Genomic DNA, 25,785 nt, shown 5'->3' with positions numbered 1-25,785 from the left:
GACTTTAGTCATTTATTTAGCCTGCCTTGGCTCCATACTCTCATCTGGAAAACGGGATAATAGAGGTAGTTCCATCCCCATGGGTTTGTGATAACTGAAGTTCAAATTTGTGAGTGCTTACTAACTGCAAAGCCCTATTCCGGTGCTCTTGGGTGAAACTTGGCTTACCCTCCTCAGGATCCCTGTCAGGGAAGCATTACAGACACCCCCACACTGTAAAAGAGGAAACCAAGAGGTCAGGTGCTTTTTCCAAAGTCACATAAAATGGGACCCCTATGACACCTACCTCACACCATTATCCTCTTCAATAAAATAGGCCGTAGAGATGAATTCAAAGCATAAGAACATAAATTCTGTTCATCGTATATCTGAAAAAAAAATCAAAATACTCAACCATTAGCAAAGAGTTACATACTATGGTCTTCCAGAGACAGATGTAATGTCACAATTACTGAATTCACTCTTATTGCAAATATAACTTTGGTAACTGCTGAGTCCATGGGACTAGAATCCTTATACCCAGGACCCTTTGAAAGAGAAAGGTTTCTGTTCCCATCACCTGTAATCAGTGTTTAGAATTGTAGTATATGGTATTTGAACTAGTAAACCTATAACAATTAATTACATTTTACCCCAGTCATTTTATTATACTTTTGCAAGGGCATTAAAAATGCCATTTATAAACCAGGCATGGTGGCGCACACCTTTAATCCCAGCACGCGGGAGGCAGAGGCAGGCAGATTGCTGTGAGTTCGAGGTCAGCCTGGTCTACAAAGTGAGTCCAGGACAGCCAAAGCTAATACAGAGAGACCCTGTCTCCAAAAACCAAAAACCAAAAACCAAAAACCAAAAAAAAAAAAAAAAAAAAAAAAAAGCCATTAATGTCATGCAAATTCTTGACTTGCAGAATTAACAGGCAGGTACTGGTCATGCTGCATATGATTAGCCAAGTTAGTGGCTTCATTTCATTAAGACTTGGGTCAAAACTGTTATTATTATGTAGGACAAAGACTTTGTGTTAAAATAACTCTCTAGTTTTATAGTAGAAAGGTAACTCACTGTCTTTAACAGTCAAAAGGAATTTACTTGCCTTGTACAGTGGAAGTACACTCAGCTTGTCCAGTAAAGATTACACAATCGACTTTACCGGAAGGCCTCATGACATTGTTACTTATACCCAGAGATTGATAGCTACTGAACCATGAATTTTATTGCTTTTTGTAATTTTCAAGGTGGTTTTCTGTGTAAGATTCCCTCTGACTTTTATCACAGATACATTTGTATCTGAAATCAATCATACTTGTAACTATTTAATCATGATGAAATGATTGTGATATCCCAATCTTTTGTTTGACAGATGGCTTAACTCCTTTGTAAGTCTCTGGGACTAGCCAGGATTTAATATTCCTTTGATCTTTCCTCCACCGTTTTATACTTAATAACATTTCTTCAATGGTCACTAGACAAATCTATATTCTTACCCAGAAGCCCATAGTTTGTACCCTCTTCTGAGTGGCAGTGCTTTCTCTTCTGCCAGGTTGCTGTTGTTGTTCAATCTGATCCAGTTAGAATGATGTCAGACACACTGGCGTGGAAAGCTAGGCTAGATGCCGAGAGTGAAGATGAATTCATTCTTCAAAAGCCGCTCTTCACATTGACTACGTACAACGAGCAGCAGGTAACTGTGGGAATTAGTCCTGGTGCCATGTCCATGCTGAGAGTAGGAAGAATTGCTGGAGTGTGCACTCTGGGTTACAATTTACTTTCAATATTTACATGAAAGTACCTTATATATTAGCATATTTTACTTTTGTAAATGATAATACATAATTACTGCATGAATCTAAATATTACAAAATTGTGACGTAAAATAAAACAGTTCAAAATGGTGTCTACCAATGGAGAAAATTTATAATGTTTTATTTAAAAGTTATTGATATAAAAAAGGCCATTGGCATTGCTTTAAGGTTCAAAGATTTCTCTGTTGTATGAAGAGCTTATTTCTAAATTCATGGCATCAGTCCCATTAAATAAGCAACTAATGAGAGTGGCAGGCGGTATTGAAGAAAGCTATCACAAGCTATGTTCTTAGAGGTAGGGATAGAAAATTTTCTGTGGAAACAGCATTGAGGAATAATGAGGCTGTTTGTAGGAGCTTTGAATCTGTGTTAGTTGTGGCTGGGACTAGAAGGGAGATTTCAAAGAACTTTTAGCGGGAGGAGGGTAGGAAAGAAGACATATAAGCGAATGGATATCACCAAAATTAAGAGAAGAACCTCATGAATATTACAGAAGTAGGGAGAAAAAAAGCCAAAATCTCAGGAAACCCCTTGCCAAATGAGTCCACAGCACTTCTTCTGTGTGCTGCACGCTTGATAGCAAGTAGTAAGGTGAATTTTTCATTCATTAGTAATCAGACAGATATTTATGAAATAGATGCTGTATTCTGGCTCTGTGTGAGAGTGTAGCACTGGGCTCCACCCTAAATGGACCAGACTCATCCTTCCTGGGGGAAGTTGGCTCTCTAGGTCAGGAAGGTAAGTATTATATTCGGAAGGAAAGTGAAGGGTGAGGCAGGTCTTTGTGGGATGCAGGATTAAGTCTGCCTGGATGCCTAGAGAGATGGAGCTTCTGAGACTGAGCAGAGCTGAAGATTTGACGCAGTTGCTGCTGAATTCATGCAAGATGGTTTACAGTTGAAATGGGAAAAGGTTGACATGCAGGGGGAGAAGAGTTGCTTAAAGAGCATGTGGATGTATCTGCAGAACCAGCTGCCAAAGTGGGGAGGCAACTGGGCCTTACACAGACTAAACTCAGAGCAAGAAAAAGCCCTAGGGAGTTGGACAAAGCCATCAGGTTTTTCCCAGGCAGAAAAGACTGACAGGAGGCTCTTCCTTGAAAGTCTTCACTGTGCCACAGCGCCAGGGCCACAGGATAAGTGGAAACTTAGGCTAGGGCGCAACTATGATACGTAGTAAGCCGTTCTACTCAGACACTTAGCCTTTATCCTATGAACAGACATGATATTTTAAGGCAGGTAGGTTAAATAATGGCATTTGTATTTTATCCTTGTATCATCGTGAGTGGAAAATGGATGGGTGTTGTGGTGGAGGAGTAGAAGTGGCGGTGAAAGAGTCATGAACAGCTCTGACTGGAGAGAGGGAGGCGACAAAGAAAGCGAGGATAACTCTAAGCCAGACAAGTACCACTGTGAAAGGCCCACACTGGGGCATTGTGGATTCAAATCCATACTCGTGATTTATTGGCTGTGTGCTCTTGCCTAAGCTATTAACATCTTTATGTTTGTTTTCTTCATATTTAAAATAATTACTTGCAAAGTTCTTGTGAGGATTATAACTAATAAATATCAACTGCCTAGACTATTGCCTGGTATTCAGCAGGCAATTCAACAAATTATTGCCACTTTGTGGATCTGCCATTAACCGTATAAGAATACAGAAGAAAAACCAAGCCTAGGGAGGAGAATTTGTTTTGTTCATGCTATGGTTACAATGAGGAGGTCTAAAGCACACTTTCAAGAAATGGATTACCAAGGGAGGAATGGGAGGATACAAGGGATGGGATAACAATTGAGATGTAATATGAATAAATTAATAAAATGTAAAAAAAAAATGGATTACCAGCTTATGGGACAGAGAAACCCCTCTTCTTCGTTTACTTTTTACTCAAAAATTGAATAATGAAAAAAAAATTAAAGTTCCACAGCTCTGGATCTGAAGAAAAAGGTAAATCCTGCAAAGAATTTGGGAGTAAATGGCACAGAGGCAACAGAGGGAGCAGGGCTCCTTGAAAGTGGTCGTGAGCAAATGGGGACAGGAGAGGAGAAGCCTGGATCCTTGGCTCAAGCAGTCGTCGGCCATCACTCCCCCAGCCCTGCTTCTGAGTGGCTGCCCCTGCGTCTTCCTTTTGGAGTGCGCCTGACAGTTGGCTCTTCGGTACCTCCAGACAAGTCTAGGTGTTTATGACTTCCTGTCTAGGCAGTCACAGTAGCCTCCTGGCTTTCCCCTCCCCCGACCCCTTCCTTCCCTGCTACCTTAATTTCTTCCGACTTTACGATCAGCTCCATCTTCACACTTTCATACTAAAAGCAGAAACAAACACCATGGCCCTAGCCAGCACAGCCTTCAAGGCTTCGCAATCCAAACCCCATTCGGGGCGTCCTTTTTTCAGAGAGTTCCTCATGGCACACAGTGTTCTGCCTAAACTCCCCTGATGCCAAATTGACCTCAACATTTGTATGTGAGGCCTCCCTGTCTGATTAGATCTCTCTTCTTCCCTCTCTGATTTATGGAAGACTATGGCAGACACCAAGGTTGTTTCTTATCCTCATTTCAGCAGCAAGCCCCGCCCCCATGTTTCACTACATGGGGCACAGCCATGGGTTAGTTACCTGTGCGTCTCCTATTACTTCCACTCTTTCAGGATCTCATTGAGGAGCTATTTTCAAAAGCTTATGGCTGTATCTTTGGGGGGGGGGGCGTTGTACTTCAGCTTCCGGTAAAATGTCTCATTGGGTATAAATCCATATGTGGTCACCCCTTATCATGACAAAGAATGTGTAGGCATTTAAGATCCGCAGGAAGGTGATTAGGGTTCAATTAAGTACAAACAAGAACAGAAACAGAGTTATTTGTGCGTCTACTCCTACTTAGCATGGGATGGACGGGGCATTCTCCAGTTCTGTTTGAACTAGAAATTCAGCCATGGGTTATCTTTTTTTTAAGGAGTCATCGTGTGTTTTTACGTAATTTACACATAATGATAGCAAAGCTGAGGTGGCTGTCAGAGAGGCTGAAGGGATGACGTAGCAGCTAAGAGAACCCGGGGCTCTCACAAAGGGCCTGGATTTGGTCCCCAACATCCATCAAGCACCTCGCAACGCAGCTCTAGTTCTAAGAGTTAGTATTACCAAATTAACCAAGACCGTGGGACTTTTTTTGACGTATGCTATCACTCAGTGAGATGTATTTTAAAGATTGTTTTCCCTGTAAATACCATTTGCAAGAATTATAGACCCTGTAGCTACATTCTTTCTGCTTGTTATTTTACAATTTGACTTTTAATTATGGAGGATTCATTAACTAAATTACTACTACCTCTTCTAGTGTCTGTAAGCACCACACAGTGCATGGTACATATACATTATACATGCATGCAGACACACACTCATATACTTAAAAATATGCTTTTATTAAATTATAGCTTAAAGATATATCCTGGAGGTTGATTTTATTTATGAAAGTAGATTTATTTTATATGCTTTTTTTCCTATATGATTCTAACCAGCAATCAATAACCAATAATGTGGGACCAGGAAAGCCATGTGACAGGGCGAGCCAGTCCAGAGCAACAACGAGCTTGAGATGTGTCTAAAACCTCAAAATCTTGTCCTGATACTGACAGGAGTAGGGCCACTTCCCCCTCGCTCTAGGCCTGCGTGTCCCAGCACACATACACACCTCTCTACCCTTGAGGTAGTCATGTTGCCCGGTGGCCAGGTTTCAGGTTAAACTTCCTCTCCTTATAAGGACATGGCCAGGAAGCACCTGGAATTCCTCTTCATGCAAATGAAGCATTCTCAGCACCTCAGCTCTAGTCAATGATGTACACTCACCCCCAAGACCCCTACCCACTCCCTGAGCTTTATATAGCTCTTGTTCACCCCCAATAAAGAGACTTGTATCACTGAAAACTATCTCTGGAGAACACTGTTTCTCCCACATGCAGTGTTGACCAAGATTCTGTGTAACCCATTAATCTTCATTCCCTTCGATCCAGCTAGGTAGTATCTGGATACCCTGAGGGGAAAAGCAGAGCCAGGGCGTCCCCAAGAGAGTACTGCAAGTCTTTCTGTGGAGCTCCTGTCACCTCCAGGTCCTTCTATCCATCCCCCCATTTTCCTCACAAGACTCCCTACGCTTCACCCAATGTTTGGCTATGAGTCTCAGCATCTGTGTAAATCCACTGCTGGGTGGAGCCTCTTAGAGGACAGCAATGCTAGGCTCCTGTCTGCAAGTGTAGCAAAGTATTGCTAATGGTGTTAGGGGTTGGCTCTCTCCCACGGGGTGGATCTCAAGTTGGGCCAGGCATTGGCTGGACCTTCCCTCAATCTCTGCTCTATCCTTATCCCTGATCATCTTGTAAGGCCAGGTAAATTTTGGGTTGAAGCTTTTGTGGGTGGGTTGGTGTTTAATAGAGCCAACTAACCAGGGCCCAGAGGGGCTTGCTGAGAGGGAAGCACCAACTAAGGACCATGCGTAGACTGGACCTAGCCCCTTACACAGATGTAGCAAATGGGCATCTCAGGCATCATGGGAGTTTCCTAGTAAGGGGAGTGTAGGCTGTCTCTGACCTGGACTCAGTTGCCTACTTTTTTATCACTCTCCCCCACCCCCACCCCCATGGCGGGGCTGCCTTTCCAGGCCACAGGGAAAGAGGACGTGCTCAGTCCTGATGTGACTTGATGAGTTGGGTGGGTGTGTAGAGAGGGATTCTCTTTTTCTGAGGAGTAGGAGAGGGGAATGGAGGAAGAAGAAGAGAGGATGGGACCACGAGAAAGGAGGAAGGGGGCTACGGCCAGGGTGTAAAGTGAATAAATAAATTAATTAATTAAAAAATAAAAACAATACTGGAAGTAAGGTTATTCTGTTTAATAATTTTAATATATTGTATTTGATTAATATAGTATATAATATTGAATACATCGCATGTTGCAAATAAGTAATACGTTGGATGATGATAATGTCAAAAATAGTTTGGACATTTTTAGTAAAAACTCTGCAGTCACAGGACTAACACGATTTACTGTTATCTAAGCAACTACCTTAAAAAATTATGCAACTTAGGAAAATATGAAACTAAGTGATAAAATTTACTTCAGTTAAACAAGCTATTGTTTATTTACATTTTATTTTATGCCTACAGATAACTTCTGATCCTAGACTGCGATTTGAGTTAGCACTTCGAGAAGCTGGGCTCCATAAAACACTGTATGCCAAAGAGATGCTGCCCAAAATTGGGCCTCAGAAGCCTCCAAGGAAGGACACAGAATCAACTGTGTTCAAGGTCTAGAGGGCACATGCAAACATTATATGGATATGGATAATGTTAATTATCACTTCCAAATGTCTAAAAAGCACCAGGCATAGAAATTATAGTGTGTGTTAAACAACTTTCCATTTTTATCTTCCAAGTTTATCCACTATTTGTTTTTTTCTTTAAATAACATGTACTATTACCAAATTCACCAAAATTATGAGACTTTGTTATATATGTTGTCATCTGGTAGGCTATTGTTTTGGGACTTTTTTTCTATAAGGAGGATATCAAAATAACTATTTGCAAGGTTTATATATTTCACAGCTACATTCATTTCTGCTAGTTGTCTCACTATTTGACTTTTACTTCTGGAAGCTTCATTATCATTAGTACGTCCATTGTTTCTTGATTACTGTGGGAGGACATTCACCTTTTCTCTACATTTAGAAATCAGTTTGGTGCATCGTGTTTATTGCAAAGCAATTATCTGAACCATCTCCATTTGCAAATTTGACTTAAGAAGACATTAGACATAGTGTCTCCGTCATAGGAATGTGCTTTGTCTGGGAAGACATGGTTGTGAGGTCATTTAGAAGGAAAGCTTGAAATAAATGTTATCAAAAGTTCCAAATTATCCAAGAACTGCCTACATGATTTTCTTGAAAAGGAGTATTTCAAATAAAGCTCACCTATGAATTTTTTTGCTATTTCTAAAAATGCATCAAGGAAAAAAATTTTTTTTCAGCTAGAAAGTGTGGTGTTAAAAACTTCCAGTTGCTAACAGTAGGAAGAAGAGTAACCGCTTTTCTCTCTGTTGCCATTCCCTGTATTTCCTAGCCACCTCCAGCCACGGTTGGGTTGTGGTCTCCAAGTGGTCATGAGAATGCTCTGAAAGCCACAGCTGCCAGCCGAGTGCTTGCCTATAGCGCCCAAAGCCTTGACTTTGGTCCCAGCACCCTAGCAGGTGGATGTGCTGGCACACACCTACAATTCTAGCACCCGGGAGACAGGAAGCAAACTAGTTCAAGGTCATCCTCAGCTAACTAGTAAGATCACAGCCAGCCTGCAATACAGGAGACCTTGTTGAACACAGGGGGAGAGAGGAAAACAAGAAAAAGCAGGCGAGGTGAGACAGGACAGAAGAACAGGAAGAGGGGGAAGAAACCACTGCAGAAAACAGTATGACTGGGACTCTTCATGACCACGCCCAACATGGTGAGTACGAGTAACATCAGTACAGCTTGTCAGAATGCATTGTCTCTGATAGAAGAGGTTCTATAGGGGAGGGATCTTTTCCACATTCCACGATTCAGCCTGATGCTTCCCTGCTGCAGCTCCTGACATCATAGTATCTCAGCGGAGAGTGGACAAGTCCTTAGGAAGAGGTAGAGAACAGTGGGCATGGATTTGTCCTCGGGTTTTTTTCTAGGGGGTCAAAGTGTTGTTTTATGGGGCTCTGACCACAAACCCTTGAAAACCTGCTGAAACAGAAAACGTCCTATGCAAACAGTGCAGTGTGGGTGCTGCTGAGCCTGTGAGTCCTTATTGACTTGGACGTCCACACCAAAGTCCTGGGAGCACATTCAAACATTGCTGAAATAGTAACTCTTTTAAACTCTCTTACTAGTTAGACTCATTGCTGGGGCCACCAGGTTAGCATGTAGCACCGCCATTCTGAGAAAAAGCACCATGCTCTATGCTGTGGTTGTAAGGAAAACTGTGTTGAGATCTTGCCAGCAGTCTAGCCATTGGCTCTGCCCAGACTCAGCCTCTGACAGTTTTCTTTATTTTTTAATTGTATTAATGGTAGGGCTTAATCGCTGACCACAAACGATGCTTAGCATCAGTATGTGCTTTCCATATGACACCAGAGCATCCTCACAGCCTTATGATAAGGTTCTTGTCATTATTAAGGCCTAGAAATAAGTCCAGAAAGATGAAATAATATATATTTGTCAGTGTCTTCAAACAAGGACATTAAATTAAGTGAAATGAAAGAAAATAATCTGAATCTAAAGATTAATAAACACATGAAAAGATAAAACGCTTATTTAGATCTACAGTGGACAACCAGCACCCACTCAACAGATGCACGGCCAATGAATGTAGTAGCCATGGAAAAAGAGGAAAACTGGGTGTGCTGGTACAGGCGTGCGATCCCAGCATATGGAAAGTGGAGGCAGGATGGTCACCCTCAGCTGTGTAGCTGAAGGCAAACCTGGACTACATGGAACAATGTCTTCAAAGCCAAAGGGGCACAAAAGAGCTGTGTGATGGAAAACTCCTATAAGAGGAGCACTTGGTGGAAACAGGAGGACCAGAGGTTCAAGGACAGTCTAGGCCTTCTAGCCAGTCCCAGGCCAGCTAGGGGTATATCAGACACTGAGAGAGAGAGAGAGAGAGAGAGAGAGAGAGAGAGAGAGAGAGAGAGAGAGAGAGAGAGAGAGAGAGAGAGAGAGGTGTGGTGTGTTAGTGTGGATTAGAAAGCCATCCCTTGGCTGAGGTGGGGTTTTATACCCTTTGATCCAGCAACTCTCCTCCTGATGTGTTACTGAGAGGCTCCTGCACCAGTGTGTGGGGAGGCAGAAACTGGGGCTCACAAAGGAAAACAAACTACATTTCATCAGTAGTAAACTGGGCAGACATGAAAATTATCAGATTTTTACTTATGGAATTACACATCACAAAGGAAATGGGGGAAATTTATTGATATGGACATGATATTTTCCAAAAGGAGTGAGGTGTCATATTTCATTCATCTAAAGAACAAAAACCTGCCAAAATAATCTGTATTGCTTATGGATACATACACAAGAGGCAAAACAATGCAGAAAAGCAATAAAATATGCTACAAAAAATTTTTTTGTGGTTGTTGCTCGTTTTCTTAAATCTTTAAGCCTTCCTTGAATTTAAGAATATGTTGGAGTAAATTCCAGGGTTAGAGTAAATCTATGCCGAAGTTGATACTTTCATGGATCCTGCTTGCAGCTTAATTAATAAAGACACAGAGACTTTATAGTTCAAAGCTGTTCGCCTTTCGCTCAGCAGGCTCACAGCTCGCTAGCTAACTTAACCTTGACTTCTCCACCATCATGGCTCCCCCAGTCAGTTCTCACTGTCTGCTTATAGCTCCATTCTGTCTCCCTCCCGCCCCCTTCTCCCTGACCTCACCTCTTCAAGTCTTCCAGTCTCCAGCATCTCTGCCTTTGCCTCTGCCCGGAAGTCCTGCCCCTGTACTTCCTGGCCCAGGTCTGGCCTGTTGGCTCTTTATTACACAAAAAGCTACATTCCTGTTTGAACCAATCAACAGCAAGACAACACCTGCTCTGTCTCTTAGGTTGCCTTTAGGCACTGAAGGCTGCCTGGCCTTCATCTTTTGGGCAAGTGAAGAAGGAGAAGCATTTACAAATAGAAAACCAGTGATACGCCATAGAAATGACAGTACCAAAATCCTGCCAGCACTTAGCTCTCTGCCAGCCCAGAATTATCAATTGAAAATACAGGGACATACCTTCTCAATGTGAGGTAAAGTCACTCCAACATCTGACAATGCCATGTTGTCCTCTAACTGCCCAGCCACTTTTTGCCAGTCAAGGACCATCTTTAAAGAGTTGCCTGTAGACGCTTGAGACCTCTCCTGTTTTCCCATTGGTGTCATTGTTCTTAGCAAGGTCAACAATGAACTTCCTGCTGGCAGATGGTGAGTTTCAATCTCTGCCTCACTGAGTTGGTAGCAGCTTTTGGTCCAGGTGGCATCAGTCCACCTAGGAACATGTGTTTCTCCTGGTTCCTGTTGCTTCACCTGTTTTACTTCCCGCTACTTTGGCTGCGTCTCAATTTCCTCTGCTAACTCCCCCATCTCTGTCTAGCTCTACGTCTGGGATTATTCCAGGACTGTACCCTTTAGGCCTGTTTCTCTTTATTGTGGTCACCCAAGGGGACATCCTTAAACCTTACAGGCTTACTTTTCATCATTTTGGGGTGTCTTTTAATGTACAGTCCTTATCTTCTTTGCTTCTTCACCCTTTGGAATTTATTTACTGAGGAACAAACATGCATATGTAGCCCTCCCTCTAGCAGACTTTGTCCCTCCTGCCCCTAACCCCTCCCCCACTTCCGTCCTTTGTATCTGTTACCTGAGTCTAGCTTTATCAGATAATATTTTGATTCTTCTTTATTTTTCCCTCCAACACCACTTCCTCTGCCTTCAGATTCTGCCCCACCCATTAGTTGGTTAAGTACCTGGACGTTTTTGGAAATTTTCACTACTGCTAGCTCTCTGTGCTTAGAGCCATTAATTAAGAACCACATGACTAAGGTACTGCAGTGTTTAGTTTCTGTCAGCCTAAAATGAAACAAGACAGGAGAAGAGGGAACCTCGGAACTGAGAAACTGCCTCCGTCAGACTGTCCTTCCTGTGGGCGTGTCTGCGGGGCATTTTATTGATTGCTAGCTGATGCAGAAGGCCCCACCCACTGTGGATGATGTGTGGGACCCTGTCTGTGTGAGAAAGGTAGCTGAACAGGCTAAGGGGAGCAGTACGTGGCACTCCTCGGTGGTTTCTGTAGAAACTTTGAGTTCCTGAATGATGGACTATGTCCTGTAAGAGGAAACTAACGCTCTCCCTCCCAAGATGCTTTTGGTCACAACAGCAGAAAGCATGTGGGGACACATCCTCTAATATAACACATCCTCCAGTAGAACCAAGCCTTCTTCCTTCATTGCTAAGAACCACAGATGAAGGAAAGCTTTTACTTCTTCTCGTATTTGGTGGTGTAAGAGAAGAATCCAAACTGTTTGCTTCTTAACATTTAAAAAAAAAAATAAGGAATTGGTTTTCTGACAACTTCCAAAGATGATTGATTGTCTTAGATCTTCATGGTCAGGCATTTTAATATGTTTGGTCTCATAATCTATGGAAGAGTCATTCTTTATCATATTCCAATTATCCCCTCTTGCCCAGTGGCTCAGGAGTTCTGACTAAACAATCTCACAGATTCAATACTCCACACTGTTGCAGGTTCTATTGCTCTGGTCAAAAAGCTGTGCTCAAAACTAGTTGATTTTCACCTTTTGTCGCCCGTGATTTGATTTGTTACACACTCCAGAGGCTGTATCCATCCCTTGTCACTCTTATAGCAAATTACCATAAAGTTAGAGGCTCATGCAATACATTGTAATCATGGTTTTGGATATTTGCCATCAGAAATTGGATCTGTAATCTAAAATCAAGCTGTGACCAGGCCAGTGCTGCTCCCTGGGGCTCAGGGCAGAATCTTTCTTTTTGAGCTTCCAAACCTGCTCATGATCTTTGGTTCATTTGTCTCAAGCCAGAGGGGACAGGTATAGTTTTCACATCCCATCACCTTACAATCTCCTTCTGCCTCTCTTTCATCAGTAAGGATTCTTGCAATGACTGTGAACTCCCAGTGAGGACAGTCTCCCTACTTTAAGGTCAGATGACTGGTAATCGTGATGTCGTTTGCAGTGTAAGTCAGTCACAGATTCTGGGCTTAGGAGACAGGATCTCAGGGTCATTTTCTTCCTGCCACTGGGTGTCTGACGTGACGCAGTCAATTGCTACTCAATTGACTAGATGGTCAAGAAGACTCGCTGACACCGCTGGCAGAAGATACTATGTTGGCCAGGTGCTCATCTGAGCGAGACACTGGACCAGATACACATGCTCTCCGCGTGAGCTGGGTTCCAAAAAGAAACAGAAGCGAGCATGTTAAAGCTCGGGAGTCTGTGAAGTGCTGCTGGAATTGGCCTACTGTCTCTGCACTCCTCAAAGCAGTCATAGCGCCCTCCCAGATGCAAAGATTCCTTATCCCTGATGGCTGGCCTCCCTTGTAGAAGGGTTATGTGAATTTGAAGATACTTCGCCACCATCTTTCAAAGTCTGTCACATTTGTCATCTGACATAATAGAACAAGCCAGACTCCTCTACACTTTCTCTTCTGAGCTGGTTTTTCTCTAACAAGCTCAGAGTCCCATTGGTAGGAAATAGTATGTCAGTACTACAGTTTGGATCCCTAAGGTTTTATATTGCTACTGGGTTGATCTATTCTAGGTACTTTCTATGAGTATTACTAAAATATACATTCATGTGCATGTGTGTATATCCACAAAACAAGCCTGTTAGTAAAGATCATATATATTAATCCATTCTGTTATTTCACATTTGGATTCCTTGGGGTTTTAACTTCATGTCTTCCACTTTCATTTGTATTTTCTTTTCTCCTTATGGAGGATTCTAGTGCTCCTTGACAAGAAGTCAAAATATGAGATCATTACTCACTGTATTATCCCACACCTTATGCACATAATAGTGAAGGAAAAACACCAACATGACAAAGCAACAATAAATTCTTTAGCTATGTACATCACACTCTTTCTTGTTATAAATCCATTATATTTTTGTTGTCAGAAGTTATGTAAATACTATACACTTTTCATTAGCTCCTAATTTTTTCCCTAAAATGTTTTCTTTGCAAATTCTTTTGTAAATACAATGGCACATGGTCATATATAACCGTTTCCCTTTCTAGCTCCACCTCCAGATTTCCTAACCCCATACACTCCTTCCAACTTCATGTCCTCTCTTTTTACTAAACAGCCTGCCAAGGGTCTGAAGAGCTGTCTCAAAACTTGCTGCATTTCCATAGGACCCAGATTTGATTCCTAGCACCTAGATGGCAGTTCACAACTGTCTGTAACTCCAGTTCCGTGGGCTCTCATTCCCTTTTCTGGCATTTGAAGCCACCAGGCACACAAGTGGTACACAGATATACATACAAGCAAAATATCCATACACATAAAATACAGCTAACAATTATTTTAAAATGACTCTCTACAAAATCCAGGACAGCCAAGGCTACACAGAGAAACCCTGTCTTGAAAAACCAAAAAACCCAAAACCAACCCTCTCCCCACCCCCCCCAAAAAACCCAAACCACTCACTAAGTCCAATTAATGTTGACTATGTGTGTGAGTGTGGGGCCATCTTGTGGAACAACCTATCATTGGCCACAATCTCCCCCCCCCCCCCAAAAAAAAGAGTGATTCTCCTTTGACTTCCAGTTCTCAGTTAGGGCTGGGGAGTCAAGAGATACTCTTCCACTCATGCTAGAGTTTTGGCTGACTTGATCTTATGAAGGTCACACAGCAATTTTACGTTCCTGAGCACAATGGCTATGCCACGAACAGAGACAGCATGCCACAGTAGCCTCCCCATACCCTCCAGCTCTAGTAATCTTTCCACTTCTTCTACGTCACTCACTGTTCCATGAGCTTTGGGTACAGAGGGTGACAGGGTGTCCCATTTGAGCCAAACACTCACAGTCACTCAGTCGCTTATTCTCAACACTGGGACCAGTTCTGGATCTCAGCGTTGATCACTGACCTCTGTAAAAGGAAGCTTCTCTGACTGAGAGCAGCCCAAGGCTGTGGCTGTAAGCGTAGCTATTTGGAAGGCAATTTTGACAACCTGGCCACTAAACAGAACAGCAATAGTGAACCTACCTAGGGCTGAAACTCTACTTTATCTCGTTTTGTAAGTCAGCATGTTTTGCTGGTGTCAGGGGGCTCTGTGTTAGCTTTCCACTCGTCTTTTTGATGCGGTCTGTATCTTGTTTTAGGGACAATTCCTTAGAAGCTGCGCATGGAAACTGGATTTGGAGTGTGTTGATCGCGTTGTGTTGGAGGCCTTTATAGCTGCAAGTGGTTTTTTTTCTCCCCAAGAATAAATGCCATATTTACATTTTCTTCCCTTAGCCTAAATGTCAGGAGGCTGGTTGCAAATGGTTTTCTTTCCCTGACGATTTACTTCATCTTTTTGCCTGACTGCACAAAGCACTTCCCTGCCTTCCTCGTGATGTAATGGTAGCTGGAATTTTGCTGATGCCAGTCACTCAGGTGGCTATAGTCAGCAAAACCAGTTCCCTCTTATGACACAGAGTCAAATTTATTCCAGGGATTGTTTATAAATTATACTTCTTTAGTATTTGTTGTTTAATTAAAATATTTTGGTTTTCCCCCTGGGGGCTTCTTACTGTGCTATTCTGATCAATTTTCCCTTTGTCTCCTCAGTCCTTTGATCTCATTTCTTGATGTTTACTGGAGTTTAAGCGACTTCTTGCTTGGAAACAGTTTCACTCCACAAAAAAGCTAAAATCTAAGAAGCCATACCTTTAACTAAGAGTCATACACTGCTTCATATTCAAGAGGATTTATCATTTTTGTTTCCTTACTATATCCATGTGTAGACACACATACACATATGCTCACACATGCACATACATACATACGCAGACATACACAAACATTCTCTCTCTCTCTCTCTCTCTCTCTCTCTCTCTCTCTCTCTCTCTCTCTCTCTCACACACACACACACACACACACACACACACACACACACATTCATACACTTTTTTCCCTACAGTTTGAGAGTAAGTTATCTGTTCTATCTGTCTATGTAAGGGTACATAGGGTAAGAATGCAGCCAAATACAGCGGCATAGTGAAATATATGTATCACTGCTATAATAACTCCCAATCAAGTCTATATGTTTCAGTTTTGTTCTCCTATCCATCATCAACCTTTGTAGCATCTCTCCTCACATCAGGACCCAGTCAGAAACTGGCCATTGATTTTCATTGTTGGCTTTTGAAGCTCCTTTAATCTGGTCCATCTCTGTAGTTTTGCCTTTTATGACATTAACTTTTTATTTGTGGTAAATATATGCAACAGAAAGATTACTGTATTATCTAATTGTAAGTGTACAGTTGAGTGGTATCTGGTTTCTTCACATTATCACTCGAACAGCACTGCGATCCCTCTCTACAACTGTTTGTCATTTCATCTTGGAACTTTGTAACCACTAACCAAACGTACCTTCATTCCTCCCTTGATTTTCTAGGCACGGTAATTAAGCATGAAACAGAAACAAAGGCATTTAAGTCCAGATAGAATAAATTAAGTGGTTCCTACTTGAAGAAATTACAAAGATGTGATTCCACAAGGAAAAAAATTACCTCATCACAAACAATAAATGAATTCAGTGATCCCACAAAAATCCACCTCATCATAAATAGTAGATGAATTCAGGGAAGTGCCAAGACACGGAATCAATATGCAAAACTCAACTCTGTTTCTATACTAAGAGTGAACAGTCAGAAGAGGAAAATCAAGAGTGAGCACATTGCTCATCCCTGCTCTTACAGCTAGCTAGAACCTTTGGTCCCTCACCACTGAGGATGAGGCTAGTGGGAAGTTTTTCACGTACAACCTTTATTATGTTGTAGAAGTGTCTTTCTAATCTTATTTTGTATTTTATGAATAATGAAACGACATTGCATTTTGTCAAATGCCATTTCTGCATCAATTTAATTATGAATTTTTTCTTTGTTCCAAAATATATTGTCTTTTATATCTAAGAGGAAATCCCATATTTGATGGCTTACAACACTTTTAATGTAGGTTTTTGTTTTAATGTAGTTTTAATGTTAGTTTTTTTGTTTGTTCATTCATTTTTTTAAAATGTTTTATTTTTAACCGGAAATAGCATCTTTAAAATGCCCATTTGGTTGGGGAGGGGAATCTTAATTTTTTGTTTTGAATTTTTTACTTTTATTCTGCCTCAGTTGCTTGGGGACTCCACCAGAGCCTGTGAAGCCAGCTTGGCTTATGCTTGTGGACCTTCTTAGCTTTCTCTTGTAGCCCAGCCCCGTTCTTTGTTGTCAGCTCCCATATCTAGAATGCTTTCTACCGAGGATCCCCAGTCATCAAACCAGGCTGTGACTCAGGTTTTCCCTCTCTTCCCTGTCTTCCATCACTGCCTCACTACCTCACCTGTCTTACTCACAGCAGTCTGTAGCAGACTACTTTCAGGTAGCCCTTCTTCCACCCTACATCCGTTTCCTGGGGACTCTGTCAGAACTTGTTATTTGTTGTATTTTTTTTTCCTTTGGTGTGAGTGTAATTTTAATTTTTAAAAATTCTTTTCTCATATATTAATCCCAACCACAGTTTCCCCTCCTTGCCCTTCCAGTCTCTCTCCCAGACCTCTTCCTTCCCCAGGACCCACCCTCCTCTGTCCCCTCCCCCTCAGAAAAGAGCAGGGATCCCAGGGACATCAACTAAACACAGTAAGAGTAGGCACATACCATCACATCAAGGCTGGACAAGGCAACCCAGTAGGAGGAAAGAAGTCCTACAAGTGGGCTGAAGAGTCCAGGACAGCCCCTGTTCCCACTATTAGGATTCCTACAAGAACATCAAGCTAATCGGCCATAACATATGTGTAGAGGACCTAGGTCTTATTCTTACAGGGTCCGTGATCTCTGCGAGCCTCCGTGTGAGTGCTGCTCACTTGATGCTGTGAGACCTGTTCTTGTGTTCTTGTACTCTCAGTGTTCCCATGGTGTCCCTAACATCACTGGCTCCTCCAATCAGTCCTCCCCTTCCTCCTCCACAGGATTCCTGGAGTTCTATCTAATGCTTAGCTGTGGGATTCCACTGCTCCCATCAGTTGCTGGATGAAGTCTCTCAAGTCTCTTTGATGACGATTCTTCTGGGCTCCAGTCCCAGAACACTCTGCAGGCAGGGCAATCTGTCAGTCAAAGGTTTTGTGGCTGGGTTGGTGTTCTTTCTAAAAATTGATTGATTGATTGATTGATTGATTCCTTCACTTGCTTTACATCCTCGTTGTAGCCCCATCCCTTCTCACCTTCCCCCTCCCCCTCCTCTATTCCTCAGAAAAGAGGAGCCACCCTTCCCATCTACCCCAACTCATCAGGACTGAGTGTGTCCTCTTCCCCTGTGGTGTGGCAAGGCAGTCCCGCCAAGCAGTCGAAAAATCTCGCAAGAGAGTCCATATCACAGAGAGCTGAGGCTCCCCTTACTAAAGGACCCAAGTGAAGCCTGAGCTGCCCATCAGCTACAGCTTTGTAAGTGGTCTAGGTCCAGTCCATGCATGGTCCTTGGTTGGTGCTGCAGTCTCAGCAGGCCTCTCTGGGCCGTGATCAGTAGGCTCTAGTGGTCTTCTTGTGGGGCTTCTGCCCCCTCCAGGTCCTCCAAGGTTTCCATTAGACTTCCTAAGCGTTGCCCAATGTTTGGCTATCAGTCTCAGTATCTGTTTAAGTGACTGTTGGGTGGAGTCTCTCAGAGGACCACTCCGCTAGGTTCCTGTCTGCAAGCATAGCAGACACAAGCATCACCAAGAGAGTACAAGTGATGGGTTGGTGTTCTAATCCCTGCATTTGAGCCCTCGCGTGGTTACAAAAGATGGCCAGTGTAGGAGGCTTTGCTAGGGATACGCTCATAGATTCCATGAAGTTTCTATTGTGCTAGGTTTCTACCTTGGCCTAGAAATTCACACCCCCTTGTTTCAGTTATTCCCCACCCAACACCTGATCCCTCCTGTTCCCAACTCCACCCCTTATCAGGTCACCTGTGAAGTTTATTCTATTTCTCCTTCCTAAGAAGATCCTTGCATCACTCCTTAAACCCTCCTTGTTACTTAGCCTCTCTGGGTCTGTGGTCTGCAGCATGACTGTCTTTTACTTTCCAGCCAATAGCCACTTAAAAGTGAGTACACACCGTGTGTGCCTTTCTGGGTCTGTTATCTCACTCAGAATGATTTTTTTTTCTAGTTCCATCCATTTTTTTTCCCTGTAAATTTCATGACGTCACTGTTTTTAACAGCTGGATAATCCTAATTGTATAAATTTACCATATTTTCTTTATCTATTCTTTGGTTGAGGGGCATCTAGGTTGTTTCCAGCTTTTGGCTATTTATGAATAAGTATTTTCTATGAAAATAGTTGAGCAAATGTCCTTGGTGTGTGATAGAGCATCCTTAGGGATGATCAGGAGTGTGCATGCCCAGGAGTGATAGAGCTGGTACAGTAGTATAGCTGAGCCTTGAGGTAGAACAATTCCTAATTTTCTGAGAAACCACCATGTGACATCCAAAGTAGATGAACAAGTCTGTACTCCCACAGCAGTGGAGGGCTGTTCCACTTGCTCCACATCTTCAACAACGTGAGCTGCCACTTGTATTATTGATCTTAGCCATCTGACAGGTATGAGAAGGAAGGTCCTTTTGACTTGCATTTCCCTGATGGCTAAGGATGGTGACCTTTTTTTAAAAAAGTGTTTCTCAGTCATTTGAAATTCATCTGTTGAGAATGCTCTGCTTAGGTCTGTGCCCCATTTTATCACTGGGTTACTTACATTTTGTTGATGTTTAGTATCTTGAGTTCTTTATATATTTTGGATATCAGCCCTCTGTCAGATGTGGAGTTGGGGAAATTCTTTTCCCATTTTGTGGGCTGCCATTTTTTCCTATTGATGGTACCCTTTGCCTTAGAAACTTTTTCAGTTTTATGAAGGCCCACTTATGAATTGTTGATCTTAGAGGCTGAGATGTTGATGTTCTTCTATTCAGGATTTGGATCTATTTGTATTCTTTTACATGCGAATATCCAGTTGGACCAGCACCATTTGTTGAAATTGCTTTCTTTTTTTTTTTTTTCCATTGTATATTTCTGGCTTCTTTGTCAAAAAGCAGGTGTTCATGGGTGTGTGGATTTACCTCTGGGTCTTCAATTTGATTTAATTGATGAACATGTTTGTTTTTATATTAATAGCATGGAGATTTTATTACTATAGCTCTGTAGTACAGCTTGAAATCAGGGATGGTGATACCTCCAGAAGTTATTTTATTGTATAGGATTGTTTTAGCTACTTTAGTTTTTGTTGTTGTTGTTTTGTTTTGTTTTGTTTTTCATATGAAGTTGAGTATTCTTTCAAGGTCTGTAAAGAACTGTGGGAATTTTGGTGAGAATTGCATTGAATCTGTAGATTGCTTTTGGTAGGATGCCATTTTTAGTATGTTAATCCTACCAGTCCCTGAGCATGGGAGATCTTTCCATTTTCTGATATCTTCTTCTATTTCTTCCTCAAAGACCTGACCTGAAATTTCTGTTATATAGGTCTTTCACTTGTTTGGTTAGAATTATCCTAAGATATTTCATATTATTTGTGGCTATTGTCAAGGGTATTATTTCCCTTACTTCTTTCTCATCTCATTAGTCATTTATATATAGGAAGTTGAATTTTTTATTTAATCTTGTATTGAGCAACTTCATCACTTCACTGAAAGTGTTTATCAGTTGTAGGAGTTCCTTGAATTTTTGAGGTTGCTTATGTAAACTATCATATCATTTACAAATGGTGACACTTTGACTTCTTTTTTCCCCCAAGTTGTATCTCCATTACTACTTGTCTTATTGACCTGCCTATAACTTCAAGTTTTATATTGAAGGGATATGGAAACAGTGGATAGCCTTGTCCTATTCCCCATTTTAGTGGAACTTGAGTTTCTCTTGATTTTGGCTCTCAGCTTTCTGTAAATTGCCTTTATTATGTTTAGGTATGTCCCTTGTATAGCTGATCTCGCTAAGAATTTTATTAGGATGGGCTGTTGGATTTTTCAAAGGCTTTTTCTGCCTCTAATGAGATGACCATGTGATTTTTCTTCTTTCAGAGTGTTTATAAGGTGGCTTATATTGATGGATTTTCATATGTTAAATCATCCCTACATCCATGGGATGAAGCTGATTTGATCATGGTGGATGATATATTTGACATGTACTTGGATTTGGTTTGTGAGTATTCTATTGAGTATTTTTGCATCAATATTCATGAGGGAAATTGGTCTGAAATTCTCTTTCTTTGTTAAATCTTTGTATGGTAAATGTATCAGGATGACTGTGGCTTCATAAAAGGCTTTTTGCAAAGTTTCTTCTGTTTCCATTTTGTGGAAGTTGAAGATTTTAATTTCAATATTAGGTGTACACATGTGTGTATTGTATGGGTTTGTGAGTGGGAAGGTGGGGACCCACACGTATCAGAAGAAGTGGGCCTGTTACCTGAAGCCTGACTTCAAGTTGAGGACTACCTGACATATGAGTGTGGAAAGCAGACTTTGATCCTCTGAAAAAGCAACACATGCTCTTCACCTGTGAGCAATTTCTCTCAATCTAGGGGCTGGATTTTAGTTTGTTTTTTAAGATAATGTTTTACTCTGTGCTCTAGGCTGGCCTAAATGTCAATATGTGGCCCACTTTGGCTGAGAACTTTATCAACCTACTCTGTATTTTGGAATGTTGATATTACTGCCAATAGTCTGTTCATTTTGACTTCTGTCCAGAAAGCATTTGTTGAGGAGTCCTTACATTTATGGAATTCAGGCAACATCAATGATATTTAAACAAAGCACCCATGTCTATGTGTTCAATAAATATCCCACAGAAGAAAGAACAATGCAATAATAAATTGTTTTATTGACATCTTATTATACAGGAAGGGGGCATGAAGTGGTGTGGCCTTGGGAGATTTTTTAAAAATAGAAATTAATACTGACATATTGCAGGATCTTTCAACACATTGTGATCCCTGAGACTATGAACTGTAAAAACCTGTCTTTTGTTTACTGTGGTTAAGGTCTGTGTGTGTGTGTGTGTGTGTGTGTGTGTGTGTGTGTGTGTGTGTGTGCTCCCATGAGCACTATGCCTATTACATCCAGGAAAAGAGTGAGTATCCCCCAGCACGGAAGTTACAGGCTGCTTCCAAACATTTATGTTGGCCATTCGATTTTGGGCATTCTACAATATCGGAGGGATCTCCTAACCTCTGAGGACCATTCAATTATTGTGATCCTTCTTTCCTAAAATACATTCCAACTTCCTGAGAACTATGGGATGCAGCTCCATCCCTGACACACTTTTAAAGTTGTTTTGAGAAACAGTGCAGTCCCACCCAAGCTGCCTCAGTTTCTTTGACAATGAACTCCCAGCACACAGACAACTGGAGCCCTAACACACACCTTTAACATAAGAATTTTCTGTTTATTGTAAACAGGTGATTAAGATGTGGTTCAGCCAGCCCTAGCACACACCTTTAATCCAAGAGCTTTCCATAGACAGAATTTAACAAAGTTAAGCCCTCAGTCAAGAAAAGGAACAAGAAACCAGCGGACAGGAGTTAGAAAGTGGGATGTTCTTGGGCTGCCTTATAGTTTTCCTATCATCTCCAGCAATAACAGAGTCTGAATGCCAAGTCACAGAAAGAGCACATGCCACATCTAAGACAGATGTCTGTAGCAAAGAAGATGCTGTTGGACAGTCTTAAGGCCCTGAGTGTATCTTGTGTTTAGTTAAACACAGGAAGAATCTATTTTGTTCTGAGGACAATGTATTCAGGTAACTAGACAAAGCATTTTAAGCTGATTGGCTGGGATTTAGGCTAAGGGATCTCTCGGTGGGTGGGGGGGGAGCGCCTTTCCAGCTTTCTGGGAGTAAGGAACACAGCAGAATGTTGCCATCTTAAAACCAATAGAACACACATAATCTTTAACCCAAGCAGAACATGTATCTATCACCTATTGTTTTAGTTTTATTCTAGGCAGCAAGCATTGACCCTTCTTGGTTTCAGACAGGTAGGGACTGACAGCTTGAAGTTAACTTTCCCTTATAGTTCAAAATAAAGATTCAGGAGTAAAATGACTTCTGGTGTGCTAAAAGCCTTAATAGAGGAGCCACAGTTATGCTAGCAACTAAAGTAGGTCTCAACCTAAGTGCTATAGAGTTTAAGCAAGCAAAGCAGGTTACAACAGCCTACTTTTCCATAAGAGATTTTGAATAGCTTAATGTCATCTTCTGCTAGAATTGAAAGTTTTTGGCAGCTTGAGTGGCACTAAACTGTTTCTCAAAACAACTTTCCAAAAGTGGAAAGGAAGGAGATGCTCCCCATAGTGCTCAGGAAGTTGAAAAAATTTTTTTCACTTTATTTTTTTTTACTAATTAAACATTTTTTATTTTTTACATATACATTTATGTTATTACACATAAACAATAAACTACCTATAGCAAGAAGAACCATGACACAATCAAGAATTATATAAATGTTACATTCTTACTGTTTTGGCTATTTGTATTTGACAGCCTTGAAGAAAACATCTTTCCTATCTTGGTGCATCTAAAATTCTGAATGTAAATCAATCTCCATCACATCTTGTCATTAGCAACTTAAAACATCTATCTAGACCTAAAAACATCTTAACCCCTAAACAACTAAGCTTCATTGCAAAACTAAGCTACCTGATCTTCAATTCCATCAGAGACTTGAGAAGGAATAAAGTTGATTACTTGAGTATGCCGGAAGTGCAGGTTAGTAGCTTTCCAAATGAGAAGATGACAGAGACAGTTTGCTACCTGAATAGTCACCCAAAACTCGCTGTAATGTTGAAGCATTTTCTTCAACCTCCTGGCCCAGTATATCTGACAGACATATTTGTGAAGCAGGAACTATTGAGGACTTGTTTACCCTGTCTCAGCAGAGTTTGGCTGTTGACTCTGCCTGTATCCAAGCTTGCCCTTTTTAAGGCAGAATACTGTCTGTGGTAAAACTGAGGACATTTTGCCCAGTGGCTTGTTTGCCACATTTGAAGCCATCTCCATAAGGAGGTTCTTTGACGTTCATCATCCTCTTTGAGGTAGGCTGGATGTTGCCAGAAGTTAACCTGTCTCATTGTCAGTGAATCTTTAAAATAATAAAAACATTTTAAAATGCCATATTGTACATGTCTCTGAGGTTTTTGAGGACCTTATCTAACTATCCTACCCTATCATGCTATAGAGTCATATCTATCTGTCACACTTAAGCTGTATATTATTGTGATAAAAGTAGACTAGTAATTGACATGACCATAATTTGATCAACTAACAATTAACTTATATAACTTATTTATCCCAAACAGCCTGCAATAGTACTTTCAAAGAATTGGGAGTAAACCTTGTAATATAATTGAGTTATATGAGTACAATACCTCATATTAGAGTAGAAATACACACACACACACACACACGTATATAAGGTGTGTGAAGAATAAACTTACATTTGAATTCTATATTATTGTATCGAGAATTAAGCTTATTTTGCATCTATATTTAAAATTCTATACGAGTGAATAAAAGATAACCTGTAAGTGTCAACTGAGGCATTAAGTTGAACAGTAGATTTACTAATCTACTTTTTGTTCTATCTCTCTATATATTTCTATATTCCTTCTTCTTTTTTTTCAACCTCTATCTCCAAACCTAAGAATGTAAGTTAAGGGAAAAGAGAGATATCACTGAGTCTAACCTTGTTTTCTCTCTAAATAAGACCAATAATAACTTGTAACCAACTCCCATTGATAATAACCCTCTATAGCTCAAGGAAGCAGCCAAAAACCTACCTGACCCCCATTAAAGGAAGTGGGGCATTGTTCTTTTAAGGTTTCTTCCAGCTAATTTGGGAGGAATAATACCTATTAGGGACCCAAATAAAATTGGGTAATAGTTAAACAAGCTAAGAAGGGCATTTGTGGTCCAGTTTCTAAATGTTGAGAAATTCCAGGCTTAATTAGAGTCCTGTGTGGGACAGTCTAAAATACTGGAACAATTCAGATTGGAAGCTTAAAATATGGAATGCTTCACAAATTCGCATGTCATCCTTGTGCAGGGGCCATGGTAATCTTTGTATTGTTCCAATCTTTGTATTGTTCAGTGCTCCAAAGTGAGCACTGAAAGGAAATTTAGAGAAGAAAGATCACAGTTATGGAGTGGTGCTCAGTGGTTAGGAGCTCCCTCTGCTATTGTAGATTGCCCAAGACCAATTGGCCAATATGTATGGTAGGAAAAGGCATGTAAATTCAGTGCTGGGGGATCCTCATTGCTTTCTTGGATGAAATAGGCACAATGTTCAAGGGAACACACACACACACACACACACACACACACACACACACACACACACACAAATACTACATTTGATACACAAAGCTTTAAAGATGAAATCAATTTGGTAAGTTTTTATGCAAAATAGACACCTTATTCTTTGTGATTCTGTATCCATAAATACTTTTCATGTTGAGGAACTTGGGGCTGGAGACACGGATTATTGATTAGGAAGACTGGCTGCTCTTCTAAAATATGGGAGCTCACAATCATCTATCACGGGATCTGAAGCCCACTTTTGTCAAAGAGGCTAACAGAGTCCTCATGTACATAAAATATATTTTTTTAAAAAGGTTCTACATTGATCAATTCCTAATACTTTTACACTCGAACCTTGGTGCAGGAGCGCAAACTGTGGACACCAGAGCAAAGTAGGCTATTGTTCAATAATGGAGACCACTCACACACTTAAAAATTAACATGCAATTCACAGAAGAGGAAACCAGGTAACCAAGAGACATGTCCCATGAAAGTATTCACTAACCAGGAAATTAGATGTAGAAGGGGCCCTTGAGCTCATGGGCTTTTGGATGTTTGCTTTGACTCTCCAGCTCCTTGGGCTTTGGGATTGGGGGCTATGAACTTTGCAAACCTTTGACCTTGGGTTGTTTTGTTCTTTTCCTCCTGGGCTGTCCACTGAGCTAGTGGCCCCCTTTGGCCTTTCCCATAGATACTTGTGCTGAGTAGGAATGTGGGCTTGGTTTTTTCCTAGCTCTCCCAACTTGCAGGTTTTGACCTCATCATCTGGCCCATTGGTATTTACCTGTAAATAGAAACTTCAGGGTCTTCATATCAAAGAACAGAGAGTCTGCAACTGAGAGCTTGAAATAGTGTTCCTTTGTGAAGTCAAGGACAGTGTTGTCCAGCAGAGGGGTTTGTG

At 41.2% G+C, this 25,785-nt stretch overlaps 1 protein-coding gene across 1 annotated transcript in view; it reads left to right on the top strand.

The window, feature by feature from the left end:
* Positions 1-25,785, top strand: part of CCDC148 (coiled-coil domain containing 148) — a 281,360-nt gene that overhangs the window by 248,690 nt on the left and 6,885 nt on the right. Inside the window, exons 17-18 of the mRNA XM_084799663.1 lie at positions 1,538-1,678; positions 6,946-8,274. Of these exons, the coding sequence (XP_084655789.1) occupies positions 1,538-1,678; positions 6,946-7,092 (288 nt within the window). The 3' untranslated portion in view covers positions 7,093-8,274. The remainder of the gene's footprint in view (positions 1-1,537; positions 1,679-6,945; positions 8,275-25,785) is intronic.

This window comes from Acomys minous (assembly GCF_964271855.1).
Source record: "Acomys minous genome assembly, chromosome: 10".
Classification (NCBI taxonomy): domain Eukaryota; kingdom Metazoa; phylum Chordata; class Mammalia; order Rodentia; family Muridae; genus Acomys; species Acomys minous.
Note: the sequence above shows the minus strand (reverse complement) of the source record. Positions and strands in the feature narration are given on the sequence as shown.